The 21,812-nt window shown below is 38.6% G+C and overlaps 1 protein-coding gene across 4 annotated transcripts; it reads right to left on the reverse strand.

Moving 5' to 3' along the window:
• Positions 1-1,251: 1,251 nt before the first annotated feature.
• On the reverse strand, positions 1,252-17,090 carry prkag3b (protein kinase, AMP-activated, gamma 3b non-catalytic subunit). Of its 4 annotated transcripts, XM_034884744.1 has the most exons (14): positions 16,978-17,090; positions 16,753-16,877; positions 13,336-13,402; positions 12,710-12,858; positions 11,823-11,904; positions 10,357-10,415; positions 10,181-10,226; positions 9,035-9,089; positions 7,455-7,581; positions 6,970-7,135; positions 6,618-6,655; positions 5,937-6,083; positions 4,406-4,499; positions 1,252-1,429 (listed from the first exon to the last, which is right to left on the reverse strand). In XM_034884744.1, the coding sequence occupies exons 2-14, from the start codon at positions 16,768-16,770 to the stop codon at positions 1,398-1,400; spliced, it is 1,080 nt and encodes a 359-aa protein (XP_034740635.1). In that variant the 5' UTR covers positions 16,771-16,877; positions 16,978-17,090; the 3' UTR covers positions 1,252-1,397. The 4 variants fall into 4 exon arrangements, with proteins under 4 accessions (XP_034740635.1, XP_034740632.1, XP_034740636.1 ...); XM_034884741.1 differs by lacking the exon at positions 13,336-13,402; XM_034884745.1 differs by having other exon boundaries at positions 12,710-12,816; positions 16,753-17,083.
• Positions 17,091-21,812: the final 4,722 nt, after the last annotated feature.

The raw sequence follows: 21,812 nt of genomic DNA on the forward strand, positions 1-21,812 counted from the left end.
TAAAGCGGTTTCAATCCTTTTAATTTACTTCAGATGATTCAAAGCGGTAGGCAGCTTTTCTCTGATTGCATTGTAGTTCAGGACTGTGTGTGATTACTAACGTGTGGACACAGAGTGTAAATTGTAATTTCCCCATTGGGGATCAATAAACAGATTCCAATTTTAAAAATTTAATTTAAAATTCCTTGCCTTCTCCAGGTGTTGGGGATGTCAATCTCTGTCTGTTCTTCAGTCTGATTTTTAAATATAAGACAACGTGGCAACTTCAACTCCTGCCCTGTACGGGATAATATAGAGGTCCCTTCTAAGGAGACAGTCTTTGTCTTCCTATGTATCATGCCCCATTGCTCCTAAACCCCTAAAGAAACCCATTTTAAAACAATTCGAACAGCAACATACCAATTTCAATTTAAAGTTGATGTTTGCATCTTTTGTATTTCAGTAGCTGAAACCATTGACCATTTATGTGTTTGTGCTGTCTAATATTCATATTTATCATTAAAAATTTATAACATCCACTGTCATTTCCTGACGATATAATTTATTTTATGGAAAGCTTGGATGCAAACATTTCAGACACTTAATTTTGCGATTATTTTGGGTAACTATCTTTCACTGTGTTGTGTAAGATTGTGTGACCTTTAAGTTGCTGATATATACAGTGTGGTAGAAATGAACAGAATGGCTAAAAGATCGTATGCGTCTATCTATCTATCTCACTTGCTTTTCAAATGTCTCTTGCCTTGCTTGTTTGTGCTCTTCTTCTGATTCTTTTTTGTATGTCTCTTCATTTTAGCTTAATGGTCTATTCTTTTTTTGATTGTGTTTGATGTTCGTGTTGTAGCATCATTTCTACCATTACCATTGTATACTTTTCCCTTTCTTGTTTTGCATATTTTCCTTGTGCTATAAAAAACTAATTCCAAATATCCAATACTTCCAATGTATGAATGATTACTTTGAAATTATTCAAAGACCACATAGTCAAAACCACGTAACATAATTTCTTTTTTTTTTACATGTTGTATCAACATCTCAATTTTCAAGATAACAGAACTTGCTAAATAAACTCAAATTTGATGCTTAATGAGTCAACTTTAAAAGTTTCTTGATGTGTGGATCATCAGTTCAATGCTGCTTTCCACTCAAGTCTGTGATCAAGTTTAACACTGGTAACTTCCCAGCACAACCCCACGTCTCCATTGGGGACAGACTAACAGGCTAGCCTTGTGAATATGGTGCCCTCTAAAGGGCACATTATTGGTGCTCATAGAGAGGAGGGATTTTAACTTTCTCTTTCCATATTTGTCCTTTGGCTCAGCCACAGCCCTGCTCTGCAAATTTGTTTTGCCACCTCAGAGTCTTGTTTAATGTGGTCAATGTTCACCTTGTTTTCTTCAGTCTTGACAGCTCAATCCTTCGTAAATATCTGAAAAACAAATGAGAAGAAAACATTAACAAGAACAGAGGAAAAATTCTTTCATTCAGTTAAGTTTTTTAATCTGACACCAAGTTTAACTTAAATGACTATAATCTCACTTTAACCAAAGATTGTCCTGTTGAAAATATGTTACTACAGTATATGTGTAAGGAGCACTATCTTGTATACAACTGTATACACATTCACAACACTAAATCTACAAGCTATTCAATATTTACATTGTTTGTAGACAGAGAACAGGCATTGAAGCACGCAGAATGTTTCATCAATGCTGAAACTCAAAGATCCCATCATATCAGAGGAACCAGAAAAACTGGCTGATGAAGTATTTGTACAGCCTGAATGGAATTAAGGGTGTTTGCATAACTGGACACCCATGAAATCAATTATTGGAGGCAAGTATTCTGTATCAAAACATGTTGTGTGATAAACTTATAGGCCGACTTCAGGGAGCAGATGTACTGACCACCGAAGGACTTGTACTGTAAAACCAAGTGGGAAATGTCAACCCACTTATACAAATACAGTCTCCAAGATGGACGCTTACTGTATATTTAGGGTAAATCTGATATGATGTAAATGCAGCATACTGTAATGACATGCCGACAGAAGTCCCGGATGATGAAGGCAGGCTTGCTTTCTAAGGTCTTCCGCCTATTATGTTAATGAATGTCTTATCACAAGGTCTATTGGGAGCTGCTTCTAAGTGTTTTATCATATCACATCCTCATCAGCTGACGGAGTTTGCCAAGTTGTCATGTTCAAAAGCCAACTTCCAAAAAGAGCCTATTGGAATACTTTTATATAAGCCTTGGTGGAACCTAAACTGCATCTAAAGTCTTTTTCCTGAATTACAGCCACTAGAGACAGTCCCACAGTGAGCTTGGGGAACTCATATTAATGTTAAAAAAAACTCATAAAGGGAAATTTCCATGCAATGGGCTCTTTAATCGCAATCATTTCTTTCTTTTAAAATTTTTTTTTTGGGGCTTTTCCTTTTATTTTTTAGTGACAGTGGACAGACAAGAAAGGAGGAGAGAGATGGGGGGATGAGACGCAGCAAACTGGCATTCGCAATATTTGAACTCTGGCTGCTGCAGGACTCCGCCAACCTTGGGGTAATGCTCCTACTACTACACAACTACTGTAATACTAATTAATTGTACAACAAAATTTGAAATTGTTACAGCTCTAAAATATTTTTTTTTCTCCAATGTTTTTTTGTTTGCTATGTGCCTTTTTCAACCTTCTTCCTGGTCAAGAATTATGGAGGCTGTGTTGGCAACAATACATTTATTTTGTAATTCATCTTGGGTGCAAAATATGGAGGCTCATCTCACTACACAGCAAGGAGACGCATTCACAGAAAAAAAACACTCCAATCCATCAGAGGAGCAAAATCTCGAAAGATGATGAGATGGATGTCATGCACGGCAGCATGTGGTAAGCAAGAGTTTTCTGTCTTCCAACAGACTCAACAGTTTTGGTTGAAGTGTTAACAGTGAGCCTTAACATCATAGCCGGGGGGATAATGTCAGTGTGCAAATCAGCAGCACGGTTACAGACATGAAGGGGGTAATTTCGTGGGGTAATGCTGTACGTGTAAATTGGAATTTAGAGCTGACATTTGAACTCTAAAGTCTGCTGATGAGGATGATATTACATGAGCAAATGCTCTACTAAATGTGCTCACAAATTTGGTTTTCAAAGTCAGAATGTACTTCAAACCTAAAATACGCAATGTTTTGTAGTGTTTAACTGACGGAGAAAGGCTAAAATACTCAGTAAGTGACATCCAGACAGCTACGCACGTGGCTACACGTATAACTAAATCAAATCAATCTGCCCTCTGCGACTTTAATTCAACAAAACACAAACTAAATCAATGTCAAATCTTGAGATTCAGCTTCAACACAAATTATTAGATGAGGAAGGAGGATGTCACATGAGGATCAGACTGAACTTTCTCTCACATGCTCGCGAACACAAAATGTTATTTTACCATCACTTTAATCATTTGAGAACAGACATTCCCAAGTCCCCAGATATCAACAGACTCAACAGATTCTTAAAGCAGAGATAGGTGGGAATGGTAAAACATTGGAATAAAATATGGGAAATTAATTGAGATTCACCGCCCTATCAGGGAATATATGGTAAATCAGGTATTATATTAATATACATTATGCTAAATTGAAAGAGCACTCTGAAATTGTGAACAAGAAACAAGGGTTTATTTCCTTTAATTTGTTGTTGTTGTTGCTAAAATGTGTCAAGATAGATGCCATACCTACATGGGTACCAATTCCGCCTCATATGATCCTTTTGGAGAATCTACAGAAGAACCACAACAGGCAGCAACCAGACTTTGTAATACAAAGGAAAAGTGAAGATGCAAGCTCAGACAAGCAGCCACCGGCAGCTTAAGTTGGGCTTCCTACCTGGGATGTGTTGGTTAAGAGGTGCTGTTGGCGTGGTGGTTTCATAGGAGGAACTGCGGCGTGAAGACGTTGGGGGGGTGTCAGACTTTTAGGGGGCTGTTGTTTATTATCCAGGTGCAGGATGTGTCAGAGCAAGCTCTGGAAACATTTATTTTAATTCTTCAAATGAGTGTTTGAGAAGAAATGTAAGAATGTTTGTCCCCAATGAGAGGTTCAGATCAGGTGGTTTGTGGATTTTGAAGGAGCAGCAGGAGGCAGTCGTGGTAATTAAGGAAGGATCAGGAGATTTCCGGGAAGGGGGAAATTGACAGAGTTTCACAGGAAGAGAAGAAAGACCCTTCATGTCTTTAGGAGGATGAAAAGTTGAAGATGAAGAAGAGTTTTTCCACAGGAAAAGGAGCATAGATCAACAGAAGGAGCCGGAAGATTTGAGGATTTAAAGGTAGACTGACAGATAACTGAGGATTGAGGAAAAGAAGGGATGAATTGAAGGATTGGCGTTAGGAGCACAGTGCATCAATACCTGCAGGAGTGAGAACCAGGGCTTGGAGAAGGTCAGATAGAGAGACAATCCCTCTCACCGCGTCTTCACTGTCAACCAACACCAAACGATGCACCTGAGAGGGAAAGGATTTGGTTGTTATCCTCCTATAGCCTATAAAGATTCAGATGAAACATTCACTGTCACTAACTACTTGTTGTCAGGTATTGATAGTGAGAAAGAAAAGTACAAAGAAAGATAAACAGAAAAGTGTTAATCAGGGCTGTAGTCAAGTCCACCTTTGTGAAGTCCAAGACATGTCTAAGACCAGGACTAGGACTAGTCAAACCCAAGTCAAGACAGAGTCCAAATGAGAGATATTCATGGCCAAGAAAAAAAAAAGCAATCCTGAAAATGATTGATGCCTGATGATGAGATATATGACGCAGCATTTACCAGGCCAAGAATGTCTATGCACTTCTAGATGGATTTTGAGTTAAACAAATACCTCTTTTCCGAATAAGTGCGCTTCACCTATGTAGGGTTGTGCCGGTGGTCGATGTCATTGTTTGTCGTGAAGGCTAGCAAACATCACGATGGAGAGCCCCCATCGAGAGGCCATGCCCCCACCCTGTCGGACACACTCTAATCCTAGTAGCGGGCCCTGGACGGGAAATTGACAACTGCGTTTGTCTTAAACTAGCAAAGACACTTGCGTCAGGCTTTGCGCTGTGCAACAGAGGGCCCCTCATGTGGAAGATACTTTTTTCCCCCCCTTACGTGCAACATATTTTTGAAAAAGATCCTCGCTTTGAGCGGACTGGAATGGCTGTAGTGATACAGTCTCTCTCACTCTCGCTGTCGGTTGTAACTCGCTCTGCCTGCTAGTAACGTTGGACACTATGGAGAAAAGGCATTAACGTGAAACGCTATTACTCATTCCTTTCTCCCCTAATTGGACTAAGTTTGTCAACATTACTGTGTGCTTGTATCAATAATTAAGTCTTGATTGAGATTCTGATGACGATGTTATGTAGGATTTATAAATGTACGTTAGCAACAGTAGGCTAATTCACGAGGGTGCCACTTTAGCTTAGTGTGAGATAATATTGCGCAGTTGTTCATGTGCACTGCAAGAGTTATTTCTGTTTATTTAAAGCGTTATTCAGTGCAAATATAACCAGAAATGTAATTTAATCTCAGTAAAGAATGTGTATTAGGTTATTACTGTTACTAGCTATGTTTCCATCCACACGTTTTTATTCAAATTAAGTGAAATTGAATGAATAATCCCTTATGGAGACAGTAAAATTGGATGGAATTTCATCAATATTGGCTCAAAGGAAATACTTTCGGTCTCATCAAATTTGATTTTGACCGATATACTGCTTATGCGTTAAACAGTGACGGAAACCTTATTTGCCAAATAAATAATGAATTGCGATTACGTTTTAGGTCATTTTTTGGTTGCAACCCTATCTTTACCTTACTCTACATCAATCAACATGTGAACATTATTTATCCTACATTTAATACAGAAAAGTCAGTCAGACTGTTGATGCATGCGTGATACCTCAGCCTTGGCAATGCGGTCGATGATGGTCTCCAGTGTTTCGTAAGGGTAACACTTGAGGACTCCCTCCATAAAGCAGGCCCTGGAGGAGATGGCCTCCTGCATTGTCATGTTCAGGTTGTTGTAGTTTTTCTGGGCTGCGAGATTCTGAATGACAGGAGAAAAAAAGAGAGAAAACAAAGTAATCCATAGCAGTTTAATTGACAGTGTTGTATACGTCATGTTTTGTCAGATTAAATGTTGACATGTAGCCTAGAGTGGGGCTGGAAAGTTTGGGCACCCCGGGTAAAAATTGTATTTATGTTCATAAAGAAGAGAGGATGCCCAAACTTTTGCAGACGCCATGTTTTTGTTTACTGTTATTTTCAAAGTGTAAATGATTGAAATAAAATCTAACTTTTGGTGACAGATCATACGAATGTCAAATCTCTCATTTGATGCCTTTTGGAGATTTTTCCATCTGTTCTTGGCTTCTTTATGCACATTAACACAATTTTTTACCTATATATTTAATACATAATTAAATTGTATTGTTTCTTCAATTACAGTAGTCCTGACTAAATCTAGCCTTTTGGCTGCTTAAACCTAACTTTTTCACTATCACTCCTGTGATGCAAAAGAAAACAACAATTATAAAACTAATTAAATGAATCACAAGACTAAAAGATGTGTGAAACTTACAATGACATCAAACCTGGAGTACAGCGCCACGACTTTACCTGCAGAGGAGACACAGAGCGATGAACAGACCATAGAAGAGAAGTTGCACACAGACAAAACATATAGATGTCAACTCAAATCACATTATGCATGAAAGAAAATCAACAGTGGAAAGAAATCACAATTGAGTATGGCTGACTGTTGATTATTTACAGCTGGCCTGAACATTAAGCATTTGTTTCAGAACTGTAATGTTGTGATGCAATGGATCCAAAGTGTTTTTTGATTGAAACTAAACTGTGATTCTGATACATAAAAGAAACAAAATTACTCCTTTTTTTAACAACCAAATGTCAGTGTGATGTTAGACCACCTTGCTCATTGACTACAGGCAGCGCAGACACTCTTCTCTCTACGAAAATGGACAGAGCGTCATAGACAGAGGCCGTATCCTGGACTGTCGCAATCTGTTTGAAGGTACCGATCGCCACTTCATTGATCCGCTTCTGAAGAAATCTGGGTTTAGGAATCATAGATCCCTGGAGGGAAGGGGAAGAAAGACAACTAGTATACAATATCTAAAACTGAAATCACATTGGAAGATTTTTTTTACAGAAATCCAATAGTTTTACATATCTATTTCTTCCTATCCAATCAGAATAAAAAGAAACTGTCTTTTATTTTGAAAGTAAAATCCTCTTCTCAGTAACATATGGAGGCTGTCCCCCATTTATTTCCATTCTTATTTGTTGGAGATTTTTGTTTTAAATGGTTGACTGCTTGGTTTTAAATTTGTTTTGTTGTACAGTAAGTAAAAAGATGTGGACAAATGCTTATTAAAAAGATAAGAAGTCTTACAAAGATGTGGAGGAACTTGAGGATGCGTTTGTGTGTGAGGATATGGAGGACATTTCCTGACGTCGGGTCGATGACCGGCAGCCGGTGAATCTTATTCTTCAACAAGGAGTAGATGGCATCAAACAGACTGAGGAGACAATACATGATGCATGATTACGATTTTAATAATTACACTTGAGGATTGTGACATGGAATAAAAAGACACATTAATTTAGTGATCTGTTATCAGGCAGCAATGCACCCTCAGTTCCTTCTGCAGGTTTTTTTTTCAAAGATTATTCTTTTGGGGCTTTTCCCTTTTTTATTTGATAGTGACAGTGGACAGACAGGAAAGGGGGAGAGAAAGAGAGGGGGTGACACGCAGCACAGGGCAGCAGCTTGGATTTGAACCTGGAGGCCGCCCTTCTGCTGGAGTTTTACTGCAACACACACATTTAGCATGTTTGTTTAGTCTATACGTGCTGGTACTGTGTTCCCCAAGTGGTAGGAAGGTCTCAGCTGCTACAATTTTTTTTTTTTCTTTTGCCCCGCATGGCTTGAATTTTAAACTCCGCTTGTGGTGCGTCCTGCTGATAGAACAAAAACTTAAAAGATTATATAACTATCTTACAACTGTCACGGCCCAATTTTTCCTAATGGTTTCCAGGCTGAGGTGGGTGTGGCTTACCTGCGTCAAGTTTAGAAAGTGGAAGTTGAGGACTGACTGGGAGACAGTCGGTTTTGGAAGAGAGACGTGCTTCTGAATGTCCACATGAAGATCCCCCCCCCCATCAAGTTGCACTAGTGTTTTGCCATCATTAATTTACATGTCTACTAGTGGACTGTCAACGGAGCATCTACGCTGGTTAGCACCGGACCACAGAGAGAGCTGTTTGGCTGACGGAGCGAAGAAATGCTGAGTCGAGGACGACAGACAGGCCCGCTCATTTCACCTGGCAAACCGAGTCTTTAGCTCTGTAGTTTCACATATAGGGCTCAGAGCCCCTAGACATAACAGCATCAAGTTTTCCCAGGGTTGTGGTTATGCCGCGACACAAAAATGTCATTAATTTGAACCCTCCCGTTGTCCTCGGGTCAACTTTGACCCTTTTAAAAAATGTCTACATCTAAAACATGGGTTTCTTTTTAATCAAATTACCACAAAAATGGATTGGAGTCCATACAAAACTCTTTGCAAATGCAATTGATCACATTCATTCCTGAATTAATTCATCTGTATGCTCCTCTGATCTTAACTGCTGGTCAAAATGATTCATAATTTCTGCTTTTTTAACTCAAATATTAGGTATAATTGTAGAGAGTTATTGACCATGAATTTGAAAAACTAGTGTAAACCTAGAGGTAGTAAGGTGGTGTTAGTGAAAACTAAAAAAAAGTCTGAAAAACTGAGAAAAAAAATGTTTGTCCGTTTTTTTCCAGGGAGGACAACACTAGGGTTAAAATAATATTAAAATTGACAAGAACAGACCTAATTAAGAAGCATGTGCAATAAAGGAAGATGAAAAAAGATGGCAATATCACAGTCTCAGACACCAGTGAGACTGTTTGACTGCATGAATTATTTCAAAGGCTGGTTTCACCTGCAGTCAGGAGTGATGCTGATCAGTCTGTTGACAGAGTACTGCAGATAGATCTCTGGCAAAAGAGAGACAAACATATCATTAACTTAAACTACAAAAAACAAATGTTTTTTTTTTAAAGGTAAAGTTTGTATCTTTTAAAATGTGTTTTAAAGTGTCTTTTTTAGTCTGTAGCTATGTTTCCATCCACATGTTTTTATTTGAATTAAGTGATAACAAATGAAAAATGCCTTATGGGAAACGTAAAAATCAATGGGATTTCATGAATAGAAACTCACAAGAAATGCGTTCGGTCTCATTGGATTTGATCTTGATTGACATACGGATTATGCGATGAACGCTGATGGAAACGTTATTTTATTATTTATTTATTTGATTAATTTCCGTCCAATATTTCCACTCTGTTTGCGAACGAGGAGACAAGACTTTTTGAATTTAATTTATCAGGACCTTGCGAAAGAAATGACGGACAAAGGTTAGGACAAGCCATGGGACGTCCTCCGGAGTACATGGAAGGCACTCAAACAGCAATACATGTCTCAAAAAAGGGTTGTCTCGCAGCGCAGAGCAATGTGTTGATAGCGTTGTTTTCTTTTTAGAGCTTGATATGTCGCTACCAGCTAGCAAATAAGCACTGTTATAACTTGTCCAATATTGATCATGTGTTGGTAGACTGCACGATCCATTTTGTTAAGAAAAACTTTGCTTGCTTGATCTTGTGCGATTCAGTGCGAAAAGGGATGGAAACGGTAGTTCCCAGAGAACAAATTGATAAATTGATGGTGCGGATTAGAACCCAAATTGAAACCTAAGTAACTCAAATTTCTCAATGTCAGAACATTGTGTCAAATTGGTTGTTAGTACTGTGACTTATAAAGTCTCAGGTTAGTCCCGCGTAGTGTCAAAAACGTTAGCTGATGTTGTTTAGTAGCTATAGCTCAGAGATTATCGGCTAATGAAATTACTGATTTAGTAGTTAACACTATTGCAAGGCTCTGTATTTGTGTCTCATTCTCATTAGGAGCTGAGCCCCCCCCTAAAGGTCTGATCCTAGACTGGCCCCTGTCACTGACTATGGAGAAGTGCCTCACACAACTGAACAATCCATTTAGCCCAAAGATATACAGTATGTTGTTTTGCACAGACCTCTCCATGTCTCTATCTTCTGCTCTTCCAGCTCATAGATCTGAACCTGCAGACAAAACAAACAACATGTCAGCACCTCGATGACAGAATGGATGTGTGATTTTTATTCAGGGAACAGAGTTATAGGTGTTTGGTGTTTTTCCTAAAAGTGTTTAAACAAATGTCACACAGCTCACCAGAGGAGACTTGTAATAACGATGGAGAATGTTGATGAAGTCAGTGATGGTCAGCATGCCTGCACACACACACACACACACACACACACACACACACACACACACACACACACACACACACACACACACACACACACACACACACACACACACACACACACACACACACACACACACACACACACTCACACACAGGAAACGCCAAACATGGATATATCAATATTTATAAAAATCTGAATTCCAGGTTAAATGTTGTTTAACTAAGGAAGAGAAAAGTTCATCTCAGTACCTCTTGCACGAAATACTGTGCATGTGTGTTTTCACACTAGTTGTTTTTCAAAACTGATTTATTTATAGGGAATCAGCCGAATCAAAGATGTCAACTCACTGGAAAATTAGCTTCGAAGAGTGTGTGTCTGTAAATGTGTGTCTGAATCGTAGTTAAGTGAATACACAAACAGCACCAAGGAAATGTCAGCCTTCAGTTTAAAGATGGTTTCACTCACTGTTGATATGGCTTTATTTTTAATGTGGGCATAATAGATACTAGGGACATTGTTTATCTTTTAATAATGAATCCGTTACTGCTTGTGTGACGGATCTAAAGCGACACATCTCTTCCCCGAGCTGGATGATGTGGAATGGGGGAAGGGAAGTTTGGGGTCCCCTTCTGGAGCTGCTGCCCCCGCGACCCGATAAGCAGATTCAAATGGATGGATGGATGGATGGATGGATGGATGGATGGATTATTCATCCAACAATTACGTTTTCTGTGTATAAGAAGAATTTTAACCTCACTGGGCTGTTGGTGTGACTTTAGGCTGAAAGTCTGGCTTTAATCTTTGGGATTTAGTCAAATTAAACGTGCACTTGGATTATAGGAGTATATAGAGTTATCATCCAAAGTTATCATTGGAATCTACAAGTAAGTGTAGAAAAATACTGCAACAACTGGCATCTATTTCACGGCCGGAGCCTGACAGATGTCCTCAGAAAGAAATGTCTGCAATGAGGCTGCAGAGTAAAATATTATTACTAATGAGAATGATGGCCAAAATATTAAAAATAAGACCCTGATAGCTCAAGAAGTTAAAGAAAGAAAGAGATAATGCAGACAAAGTAATGAGATGATTATGTATGATGGCTTTCTTTGTTTTTCAGTAAGCTTTAAATATTGATATAGTTTGCATTATATGAGAGTGTCAGCACTGTTAGTCACCAGTGGGTGACACTGAGGATTCAGTACACTGAGATTATTGGTGTACCGCTAATGCATTAATTTAATTTAATTACATTTAATTACATTTTTGTTCATAGTTTTAAATCACAACAGGAGTCATCTCAGGACTAGAGAAGGTCCAGGCCACTTTTTGTAATTAACAGAGACAACAATTGCCCCTTAAAGCAAGCATTAGTTTATAGTGTATGTGTGTGTGCCAGAGAGACAGAGACGTATTAGAGCTCACCCACAAAACACTTCAGCTTGCTGTCCCACAGGGGCGCTGCCCTCACACCGTTAGCCACCAGAGCAAAGAAAGCCTTCTTCACCTGACAAGAACACACAACAAAGTTTCTTTTAATAATTACAAACAAAAAATATTTTTTGGTCTTTTTTTTTTTAATAGCTTAATTTATCATCTAAGGACAATTCAGTTTATAAAGTCCACCTATATATATATATACACAAGAGATGGTCCGATGCCATTTTTTGCTTCAACATAACCAATCCCGATACCTGAACTTGCGTATCGGCTGATACCGAGTACTGATCCGATAACACTTTTTCATATATTTTATTGTGTTCTAACAGCTGTATACTATTATCCCCGTTTGGATGTGATATGATTTCTATCTTTGTTGTTTGCCCTGGCTCAGGTTAAATCTTTTTGTGAAACATGAAGAAACACAAAGAATAAACGCCATAGAACTTTCTCTTATTGCCAGTCATAATGGAAATATAAAATAAAAATAAGCTACTGTTGGAGCCTTGAGATCTTTAAACTTTGTTCAAATAATGCAAGATGTATTAGGCCTACGTAAAATTAATAATGAATTCTCCGTTGGTTGACTTTCAACAGAAACCTAAAGGATTAATTTTAACAGTCAAAAGTTATTTCTCCAAATTTCAAGTCAAAAATGTAATTTAACAATTTTGAAATTAAATACAAGTTTCCTTTAAAGTAGGTTTTTCTTCAGGGCTAAATTACATGGTACTGGATCGGTTCATAGACTCCGGTACTTTCCAATATTGGTATCAGTAAATTGCTAGCTTCACAAAGAGGGAATTTGTAAAAAATAAAAAAAATAAAAAAAAAGAAGAAAAAAAAACATAACAAAACAATGTGTTCCATACCTGTAGTTTTGTGTCAAAAATGACCAGTTTGGAGCTGGTGGGGATGGCATCGTAGCAGCAGTGACTCTTCATGAAGTTCATGTATATAAACGTCTCAGGGTCTGTGTCTGCAGAGGGCGCGAAAGCATCTGTTGCATATGTACAGCCACCTGCAGATACAAAACAACTGAATACATACAATATGCACTACGTCAAGTCACAATAGAGTGATTCAAGTTACAATTTGCCTGCGCTTTGTCTAAAGGAAGGTACAGTGGCTCTGAAAAGAGGGCCAACATCCAAAGATCTATGAGAGGTGGGTAATATTTGTGAAACGCTATAGATGAGTCAAATCATTCTGAATTGAGTACTGAGCTGCCGCAGAGATGTCCCGGACAACAAATTGTATCCTACAGGCTTTGTTTGGTCGAGATCCATGCAAAAATCACATTATAATCATTTAGATTTTAAGAAAATAATCAATGGGAATAATGATATAAAAATGATCATTCCCTCCAATTTCGTGAATCCTGTGGCAATTACAATCTCAGTGAGAATAACTGCAATTAGATGTTTTTACTCATATTGTGCAGCGCTAGTCAAACAACAGGCACACTCAAAGTTACAGTACGTCTTCTCTTCTTTACCTTTGCTCTTCATTGAGAGAACATCCTCTTCCTCATCCTCTTCCTGGTCCAACTTAAATAAAGGGGCCTGGGAAAGGAAGTGGTGTCTCAACAGTTTAGTCACAGGCCAGAGTGTACAGTTTTACAGCTTGTTACTCAGTGAGCTAATCACATCTAACAGTTTCGTCTTCCATGAGCCTGGATGCAGTCACAGGCTTCAGCTGCTGTTAATCAAAAAATAGCTTAACCGCTCCTTAAACCAAGTTGTTTCTTGTTGTCTATTCCTACATGTGTTGAATACTCATATAACATGACAACTGGAAGCTTTTGAAATGACTAAAATTCCCTTTGTTTTGATGGAGCGAGGCCAGTACCTTCCTCATTCTTCCAGTCTTTGTGCTCAAGCTAGGCTAAAACCCAACAAAGCTACCTTTGTGTGGAACGTAAATAGATGAAATTAAAATTCATCGAATGTACCTCTCGGTATGACTGTTAGAGCTGTTGTTCCTCGAGGTGATAGTTTGTTGCAGAGGAAAACTGTTTTATCGTTTGCACTGTTCAAATGTGTCCCAAAGTGATTTTTCACTTACAGCTAAACAAGTCTTGCCTGTACTCTAACATGTTGTAGGAAAAGACTGTGTTGAAAAGATTTGTCGTAGAAGCAGCTGTAAGGAGTGTCCATAGGTCGGCAAGTGCCTGTCATGAAAGACGGCTGCTGGAGCACATCATCGTTAAGGAAAGGAAGAGCCCGGTTGCCTTTACTGACTCCAATGTCCTGTCAATAATAGGCTGCCAATGAAGAATGTGCAGTGGCAAAAGCTAGGCAGGTATAGAACATAATATAAACCTTATATGTGCTAAACATAAACATGTTTGCAAAGTGACCCTGTTAGCGTGCTGACGCTAGCATTTACCTCAATGCGGAGCCTCACGGTGCTGCTAGCATGGCTTTGAACTTTCATTCAGCCTTTATTTAGAGTCGAAAAATCATTGAGGGGCGTCCCTCGTATGCAACGTCATTGATTCAAATTCTAAAGACAAATCACAGAGTAGAAGCAAAACCACCATAAGAAACATAGAAAGTGAAAAAAACTTTCTCAATTGGAAAAATGATTTGAAAAATAAAATTAGGATCGTACCATTGCAAAATACACAAGTGAGTTGATTTTAAGAAAGTGCTGTAATTTGTTCCAGGAGTCAGGGGCACCTAAAGTGCTCATATTATGCTTGTTGTCATTTTCCCTCTCCTTTATTGTGTTATATATCTCATATATTATCCTATATACTGTATATGTGTGTGTTATATCTTTTTGGTGCACTTTTTGGTTTACAAAGTGAAAAAGCCCAAAGTCCACCCCAAAGTTACTAACCATCTCAAACACAAAACACTGTGTCATTTTGTGACACATGTTACAATGCTTGCCTAGCTGCTAGCACGGCACAACCTCATCCTCTGCTTCTGACTGGCTAGTAGTCCTTACCTAGCCACTGCGCATATGGGATTCCCAACAAGGACGGAACTAAAGTCAGATACCTCACTCTGTAGCTGAAACAGAGTTAAACATTAAAAGAGGAGCTGCAGCAATGTGCAGTACAACAAAAATAGTGTGTTTTCTGAAAATTAAACCACAAAAACCTATTCTGATTTAACCTCTAAATACAATTATGAACCTGAAAGTGAGCTTAATACAGGCACTTTAAGTTAAAAGCAGTTTTTACAAGTTTAGAACGAGCGTGTCTGATAAGGTCCCTCTAAGAAACAGAGGTCCTGTAAGGTAGTGTGGTAGTTTCCCAATAAGAGTCTTATAGGTACTGAGATACCAGTGAGTATCACTTCTCTCTTGGAGAGAAGACCACAAAACACTTTCATATAAAATACAATGAAACATGGACATGACAGGTTATGAATCTCAAGGAGGAGGGATTGACAACACATTTCTTACAAATCATGGGTAAGATGCTTTTATTTCTGTAGAAATAGCCACAAAGGATTATTAATGAGATATTTCAAAAAGAGCTTTTCAACAATCGAGATGCCAAGATATTGATCATATTCAGCAACTCTCTCATTCGTACAGTATTTGTACCTGTTCATGGTGGAAATATTAAGGTTAGCATAATCTACTCTGCTCTGGGTCTAAAAAAAATAGCACCAACTTTGTTTTATCAGCATTTAAGTTCCACGTCTTTAAAAGCTTCTTGCAGAATATTAAAGAAACGCTGTAAGTTTCCAATTGCTAGATGAACAGAATCAGCAACATAATACAACAACAATACAACAAACGCTTGTTGTAATACAGCCTGTAGTATGGATGCCAAACAATCGTAACAATAACCTATGATATCCTGGAAGGACTACAACTTCCAGCATACTTATGGGAAATTAGAGAATCCCAAAAAGAGCTAGAGGAAGTGGCAGCAGTTTTGTAACTGATTCTAAGAAAAAGGGGTTTGGCGGATGGACTGTCTATGTGACATTTACAGTTTACTATGTCTAATATCTACATCGGCACCTTGCAGTGTTTATCTAATATCTAAGTGTTTTACATACTTTGAATTGTTTTTTTTTTTCTATCCATATGTTGACCTTAAAGGACAAGTCACCAGCCACGTGTGTTTTCTCAATGCAAATGATACCATGTTTCAAGGAACACTGCCACAACTATAACCTTCAACGGGACATCCTCAGACCAAATAGCAAATGTGACTTATCTGCCAGAGCAAATAAAACATGAGCTTGCAGATTCGCCTGGTTAACTAGCTATCACGTTCCAAGACCATGACATCAATTTCCTGATGTTCACTTGCCATGCTGTGCTCGTGTTTACATGTCTTTCACATGGTTACATATGATAATCCAGATATTTGTTTTTAAACAGTTCATATGGGCTTTTCAAGTAAGATGCTATTTTATATGAAGTGAAGGTTTGAGCTGGAATGAAAATAGAACTTTTCGTTCTTGAATGTGTACCAGTTTTGGACTATCTATCTCTATTTGGAAGTAAAAAAATATCGTCAAGATGAAGATTATAAACAACTTGCGACAAATAGTAAATACTAGTAAATATGTAAATATGGGCAAGGCAAGATATATGAGGATACTAAACCTAGATTGAACAAGATGAATAAAACAGTAAGGAAATCTAAATGAAGGTTTTGGGTACTGTGGAATCAGTGCATGCACAGGCACTTTCTTTTGGTACAACACACATACTTCCAAGAAGATAAAACTGTGAACATGCTTCAGTTTGAAGAGGTACATAAAACAGATGGTGCAACAACCCTGCAATGTAAAAGTAGCCCCAGTGTTTTTTATTTACAGCGTTTCAGTTACAAGGCCTTTCCTAACACATACCAGCGCACACATTGCAGCGATAGCAGTCAACAGGAGTGGACGGATCAGAAGGGGGCTTGGGGTGAGTCAGCAGAGTGTCTTACCTCTGCAAGAGGCTCCATGGTTGGGCAGGAGGAGCAGGACGCCTGCCTCTGTGGAACAGGAACGACTGGCGAGGCCCTGGATTACAACCCTTGGCCCGCTGTCCAACTCAGACATCTGTTAAGCACTCCTACTAGATCAGATAAAAATGTGATGAAAGAGACCAGGCAGTGCAAAGAAGAGCAGAGAAGGAGAGGAAGAACAAGTGAGACAGGGAATTTGTACACTTCCGGCCAGCAGCTCCAGCCAGCTGGGTCTGAATGTCTGGGAAAGGCTGAGGTCTAAATCTGGACTGAGGGTTGAGAGGCCTTTGGCATTCACAGAGAGAGAGAGAGAGAGAGAGAGAGAGAGAGAGAGCAAGGGAGAGAGAGAGAGAGAGAGAGAGAGAGAGAGAGAGAGAGGGGAAACATGTAGGAGAGACATATCCCCAATATGTTTTGTGGTGACAGATGACAGATCGGTGAGAACTTCAGGTGGCAACATAAATAACATCTGAAGAAAAACTAAAACCCGAAGCTCAGAGCACGAAGCTCGTCCCGTCACTTCAATTCTAAAAGTACTGGCAGCCCACTCACTCTGACATCTCTCCGTTTGTACATGAATAGGTCCAGAGCAGGCGTGTGAGTGTGTGTATTTCAGGCCTGTGTAGTGTAGTGATTTCTAACAAAAACAAAGTATAATTGTTATTTCCCCACTGGAGATCAATAAACAGTATAAATTATTATAAATTAAATTATGTGCATTCTGTAATCATGCGTTATGTGCAAGATGTGGGTGGCTGTAGCCCAGTCCGTAGGCTGGGGCACCGGTCGCCCCGTGCGGACTAAGTACGAAGTGTGGACACAAGAAGTAGCGAGAGAGGTGCCAGTTCACCTCCTGGGTGCTGCCAATGTGCACGTGAGCAAGGCACCGAGCCCCACTAACAAACCCACCCAAAACCTCATGTTGTTCAACTTCTTCAAGTCAAATCGTTTATCTCTTGACGTGTTGAATTATTTTTCAAATTTACACACATAATTTGTGAAGTGCAGGGCACAAAAAAATAAAAAAATGATTATCTCTCATTGACTTCTGTTCATATATTTTCGAAAGATAGGTCCCATCGACCAGAGGTAGAAGAGCGTGACTTTGGCTCTCTGTTTCATTTACTAGGAGCTGTGGTGCTGGACACCTGACATTTGTGAGCACAATATTTACTCTCTTACTTAAAGGGATAGTTGCTATTTTTTTGCAGTGGGTCATGAGTTACTTACCCATAGTCAGTGTTTTACTTCCAGCAGATGGTGGTCAGGCTGGTCCCAGTTTGGAGAAGCAGGCAGGAGTACTGACTGACACTAGAGTGTTATTGTGCCACTTTGGTATTTAAAGAGTTACTTCAGATTCACCAAAGTCAAAATATCATTAACTGAACGTGGCCGCAGCAGACTATTAACTTCAGTGTTCTGCAAGGTAAAGTGTATAAATGATTTGTCAAAGGAGTGTCTTTGAAGAGAGCATGGATGATTTTGACGCTTGTAGTTCCCCGTCGTAAAGGGCTGTTTGAAGGCAAGGTAAAACTGCATTCTCATGAACGGGTCCGTATGACCAAAACGTATAATATCCTGTAAAGTTGTTGCTGGTTATTTCCTGACCTGGGCTACAGACTGTTCGCAGTCAGCAGTAGTTTGTGGTTTGGTTACCCAAAAATAGGTGACTTTTAACTGGGTACCAAGCACCCCGGGCTGCCAGTTGTTTTGGCGGCAATTACAGTTACATTTAGTCCACAAAATATGAGCGTTTTTGCCACGACTAAAGTTAAGATTAGGCACCAAAACGACTAGTCAAGATTAGGAAAAAGATTGTGGTTTGGATGAAAACATTCGTAAGGAACACATTTCCTGGGTGAAAGGCTCAAGTTTACCCCAGAAACCATACTCCACTCTCTGGCTTGAATGTCCTGTATATTAACATCCATCCATCCACCCCCAACAGCTGGAAAAAATAGTAGAATGTTTACAAATTACGGTGCTATGAATGGCTCATGAGAACAGGTTTGTTTAGATGTCTAAAGTCTCTAAAATGCGTCGAGCTGCTGCCCCCCCATCTGCTTGTCCATCTGCTGTAGCCATAAACTGTAGCTAGAAGTACCTCATCTAACCCCACTTATCTGAACTATCCCTTTAACTAGCTCCTGAGAGAAATATGATCCCATATGTTCACCACCTAGCAGACTTTGTTGTTTGGTTTTTGCTGAAAAACAACACTGAAGAGATTGGTGAGAGTGAAACACAACAGATCATTTTCAGGTGGGAAAACCAAACAATATGCTGAAATATGCTAAAATGCTCAGCAGAGCTGAGGGGAACTGCAGAGTGAGTAGTAGTTTTCTACTGTGGGTTTGTCACGACGGACAACTTTCACATCAGTCATTTAATCCATTGTTAAAAAAAAGACCAGTGTAGCTTTAAGGCTTTGTGAGTCCTACTGTGTGGAAGACGTTCAAGTTTCATGTCCAACTATTTATAGACACTGAACGACTGTAATAGACTATCCCCTCCACCTCACAGAGTTGAGTTTACATGCTGCCTTAAAGTACAGATGAAGCAATGTCAACAATTACAAATGTAAATTTAGTTAGTAGTTAGGAGGGGATATTTTAATGCAATTCTGCACACAGCAAATCCTTGTTATACGCCTGGTGAAACCTGCTGGCTAAACTGTGCGTTAATTGACCACTTTACCACGCTCACTCAAAGAGACGTTAAATGCAACCTTGAGTCAGAATAAAGAAGTTCACGTTCACAATTATGTGGTGTCCTTCTAATAAAACATGTAGTTCTGCAAACAGGCCTGTCACTGCAGGTTAGAGAAGCGCTCAGATATAAATAGTTTAACTGCTTGAAGAGTTCAGAATACCACAGCCTGTTCTGTCTTTACTCTAACATCGCTTCTGTGCAGAAACTCTCTGTATGAATATGTATGTTTGTATGTTGGAAAGAATGTTTGTGTGTATGAATGTGTTTGTATAATTGTAACTATGTGTGTATGTTTGTGTATGTATGTATGTATGAAGTATGTTTGTAACTATGTGTGTATGCATGTATGTATTTATGTTTGTAAGTATGTGTGTTTGTCCATATGTATTTTGGCAAGTATGTATGTAAGGGGTCCGGGGCCTAAAAAACGTTCAACCATAAAATGAGAAATTAGTAGTATATATATATATATATATATATATATATACTGTATATTATATATATATATACATACTGTATATTATATATATATATATATGCACTGTATATTATATATATATATATATATATATATATATATATACTGTATATTATATATACATATACACATACATATACATACACACACAAATTTCTTTTAAATCGCCCAAATAAAGACCCAATCATGACACGTGTACCACAAATAACTTTTATTTTCAAATTGTCATCCTGAGAAATTCATACAGCCACAATCGTCAAGTTAGTAAAAATATGAAAATCTCTCTTTACTTAGAAAATATCTACGTTAGAAACAACTTCAAACGCAGTGGTTTTGTTTAACTTTGCTATGTGTGTGTGTACACACACACACACACAGTATGTATATAATATTATATATAAAGCAGCCAACAAACACAACAGCAGGTGGTTTTGCATGTTATAGCTCATTTAGCCTATATTTTAGATAACTTTATAATAGGAAACTTTGAAATTGTTATTATAATAACATGGAGACATATGGTGAACATATGGAGAATTTCAAATAGTTATCTAGGTAAGACTAAGGTCAAGAAGAAACGGATGTTTTCATGTGACAGCTACATCTTTCTCATCTACAAGTACTGCCCGTCGGTTTGTTAGAATAGATGTTGTAAGATAAAGTGAACCGAACATTTGCAACTTCAAGTATTGTTTTTTTCTGAAAGTGTCCTCACATTTTTAAAATAAGATTCTTCCTGAGGATCCATTAACAAATCTTAAACAGTTTCCCCTCAAGCAGCAAACACCGAGTTAGTTAACACTTAACTCACAGTGTTACTATGATCCTTTCTAGAGTTTGTGTTAATGAACATACAGTGTCGGGTTCTGCAGGTTTAGCTTCTGGCGCTGGACTTGGATTTGGCAGCTTTCGAGAAAAATACTATAGAATTCCATTATGCTATAATTTTTCTACAAGTATTCAATCACACAGAAAACCAAAGCCCTTCTTAAAAGTCAAATTAGTTATGAAATGAGTTAAATATGACAGAGAGTTGAAGTGCTCCAAGTCAAAAACAAGTACAAATTCTGTTGGTAATATTAACTTTTTTTCTGTGTGCCTACTAATGTGCACGTAAGACCAAGTAATTAAAGTTTAATCAAGTATCGCAAACATACTGTAAATCATCATTAATCAAAATTAGGTTTTGTGAAACACACCAGCAACACCATAAACCGGTGAAAATAAAACCAAGTACTGACACTTTAAAGATGTATGAAACAAAGTGCAGAGATCTCAAAACACTATAGAAAGTCTGGTGAGCTCTACAGCGCTCCTTTCTTCTACATTTCCCCATCCTCCCTTCATTTATCCACGGAGAGCCCTTTTAATTCACCTCTCTATTTCCACACTAAAGTTCATAAGGCTAGGAATGTGACACTTGTAGATCAACAGTCCTCTTAACATCAAACCAACAATTGTCTAAGATTTAAAACAATAGAGAAATCACAGTATTGTGTTATAGCACAACTTTGGGCCCCTGGGTTCTGTAAGGTTGTGGCTTTGCAGTTTTATTCTTGCAAATGTAAGTGCATAAAACACACAAACCAACAATGCTAACATTGCTTTGTGGTGGCCGTGAGGCAGCCGTGTGTCTTATTCACAGTTTAAGTCTAGTACTAAAGGCCAGATAGGGCCGACGATTGTAGGCAGATGGGATCCGAGGGTCGTGTTCTTAACAGACATAGTTAAAGTATAAAGTTCGGTGTTTGTCGGGGATGGTGAGGTAAAGTGCTGAGAATATGGTTCACCGGCTACTTTGAGTATTGCATCTGAGTTTTAATACCTATCTACCAATAGTCTATATACG

This window comes from Etheostoma cragini, chromosome 11, assembly GCF_013103735.1.
Source record: "Etheostoma cragini isolate CJK2018 chromosome 11, CSU_Ecrag_1.0, whole genome shotgun sequence".
Lineage (NCBI taxonomy): Eukaryota > Metazoa > Chordata > Actinopteri > Perciformes > Percidae > Etheostoma > Etheostoma cragini.

What these genes read in the sequence shown, in the direction of transcription:
- prkag3b (XM_034884741.1), bottom strand. Translation starts at nt 16,867, where the DNA reads ATGTCTGAGTTGGACAGCGGGCCAAGGGTTGTAATCCAGGGCCTCGCC. An exon ending in CAAGCTGAAGTGTTTTGTGG is followed by an intron (nt 10,416 to 11,822) that starts GTGAGCTCTAAT and finishes GTGTGTGTGCAG; the next exon opens with GCATGCTGACCATCACTGAC. An exon ending in AGCATCACTCCTGACTGCAG is followed by an intron (nt 7,582 to 9,034) that starts GTGAAACCAGCC and finishes TTGTCTCCTCAG; the next exon opens with TCTGTTTGATGCCATCTACT.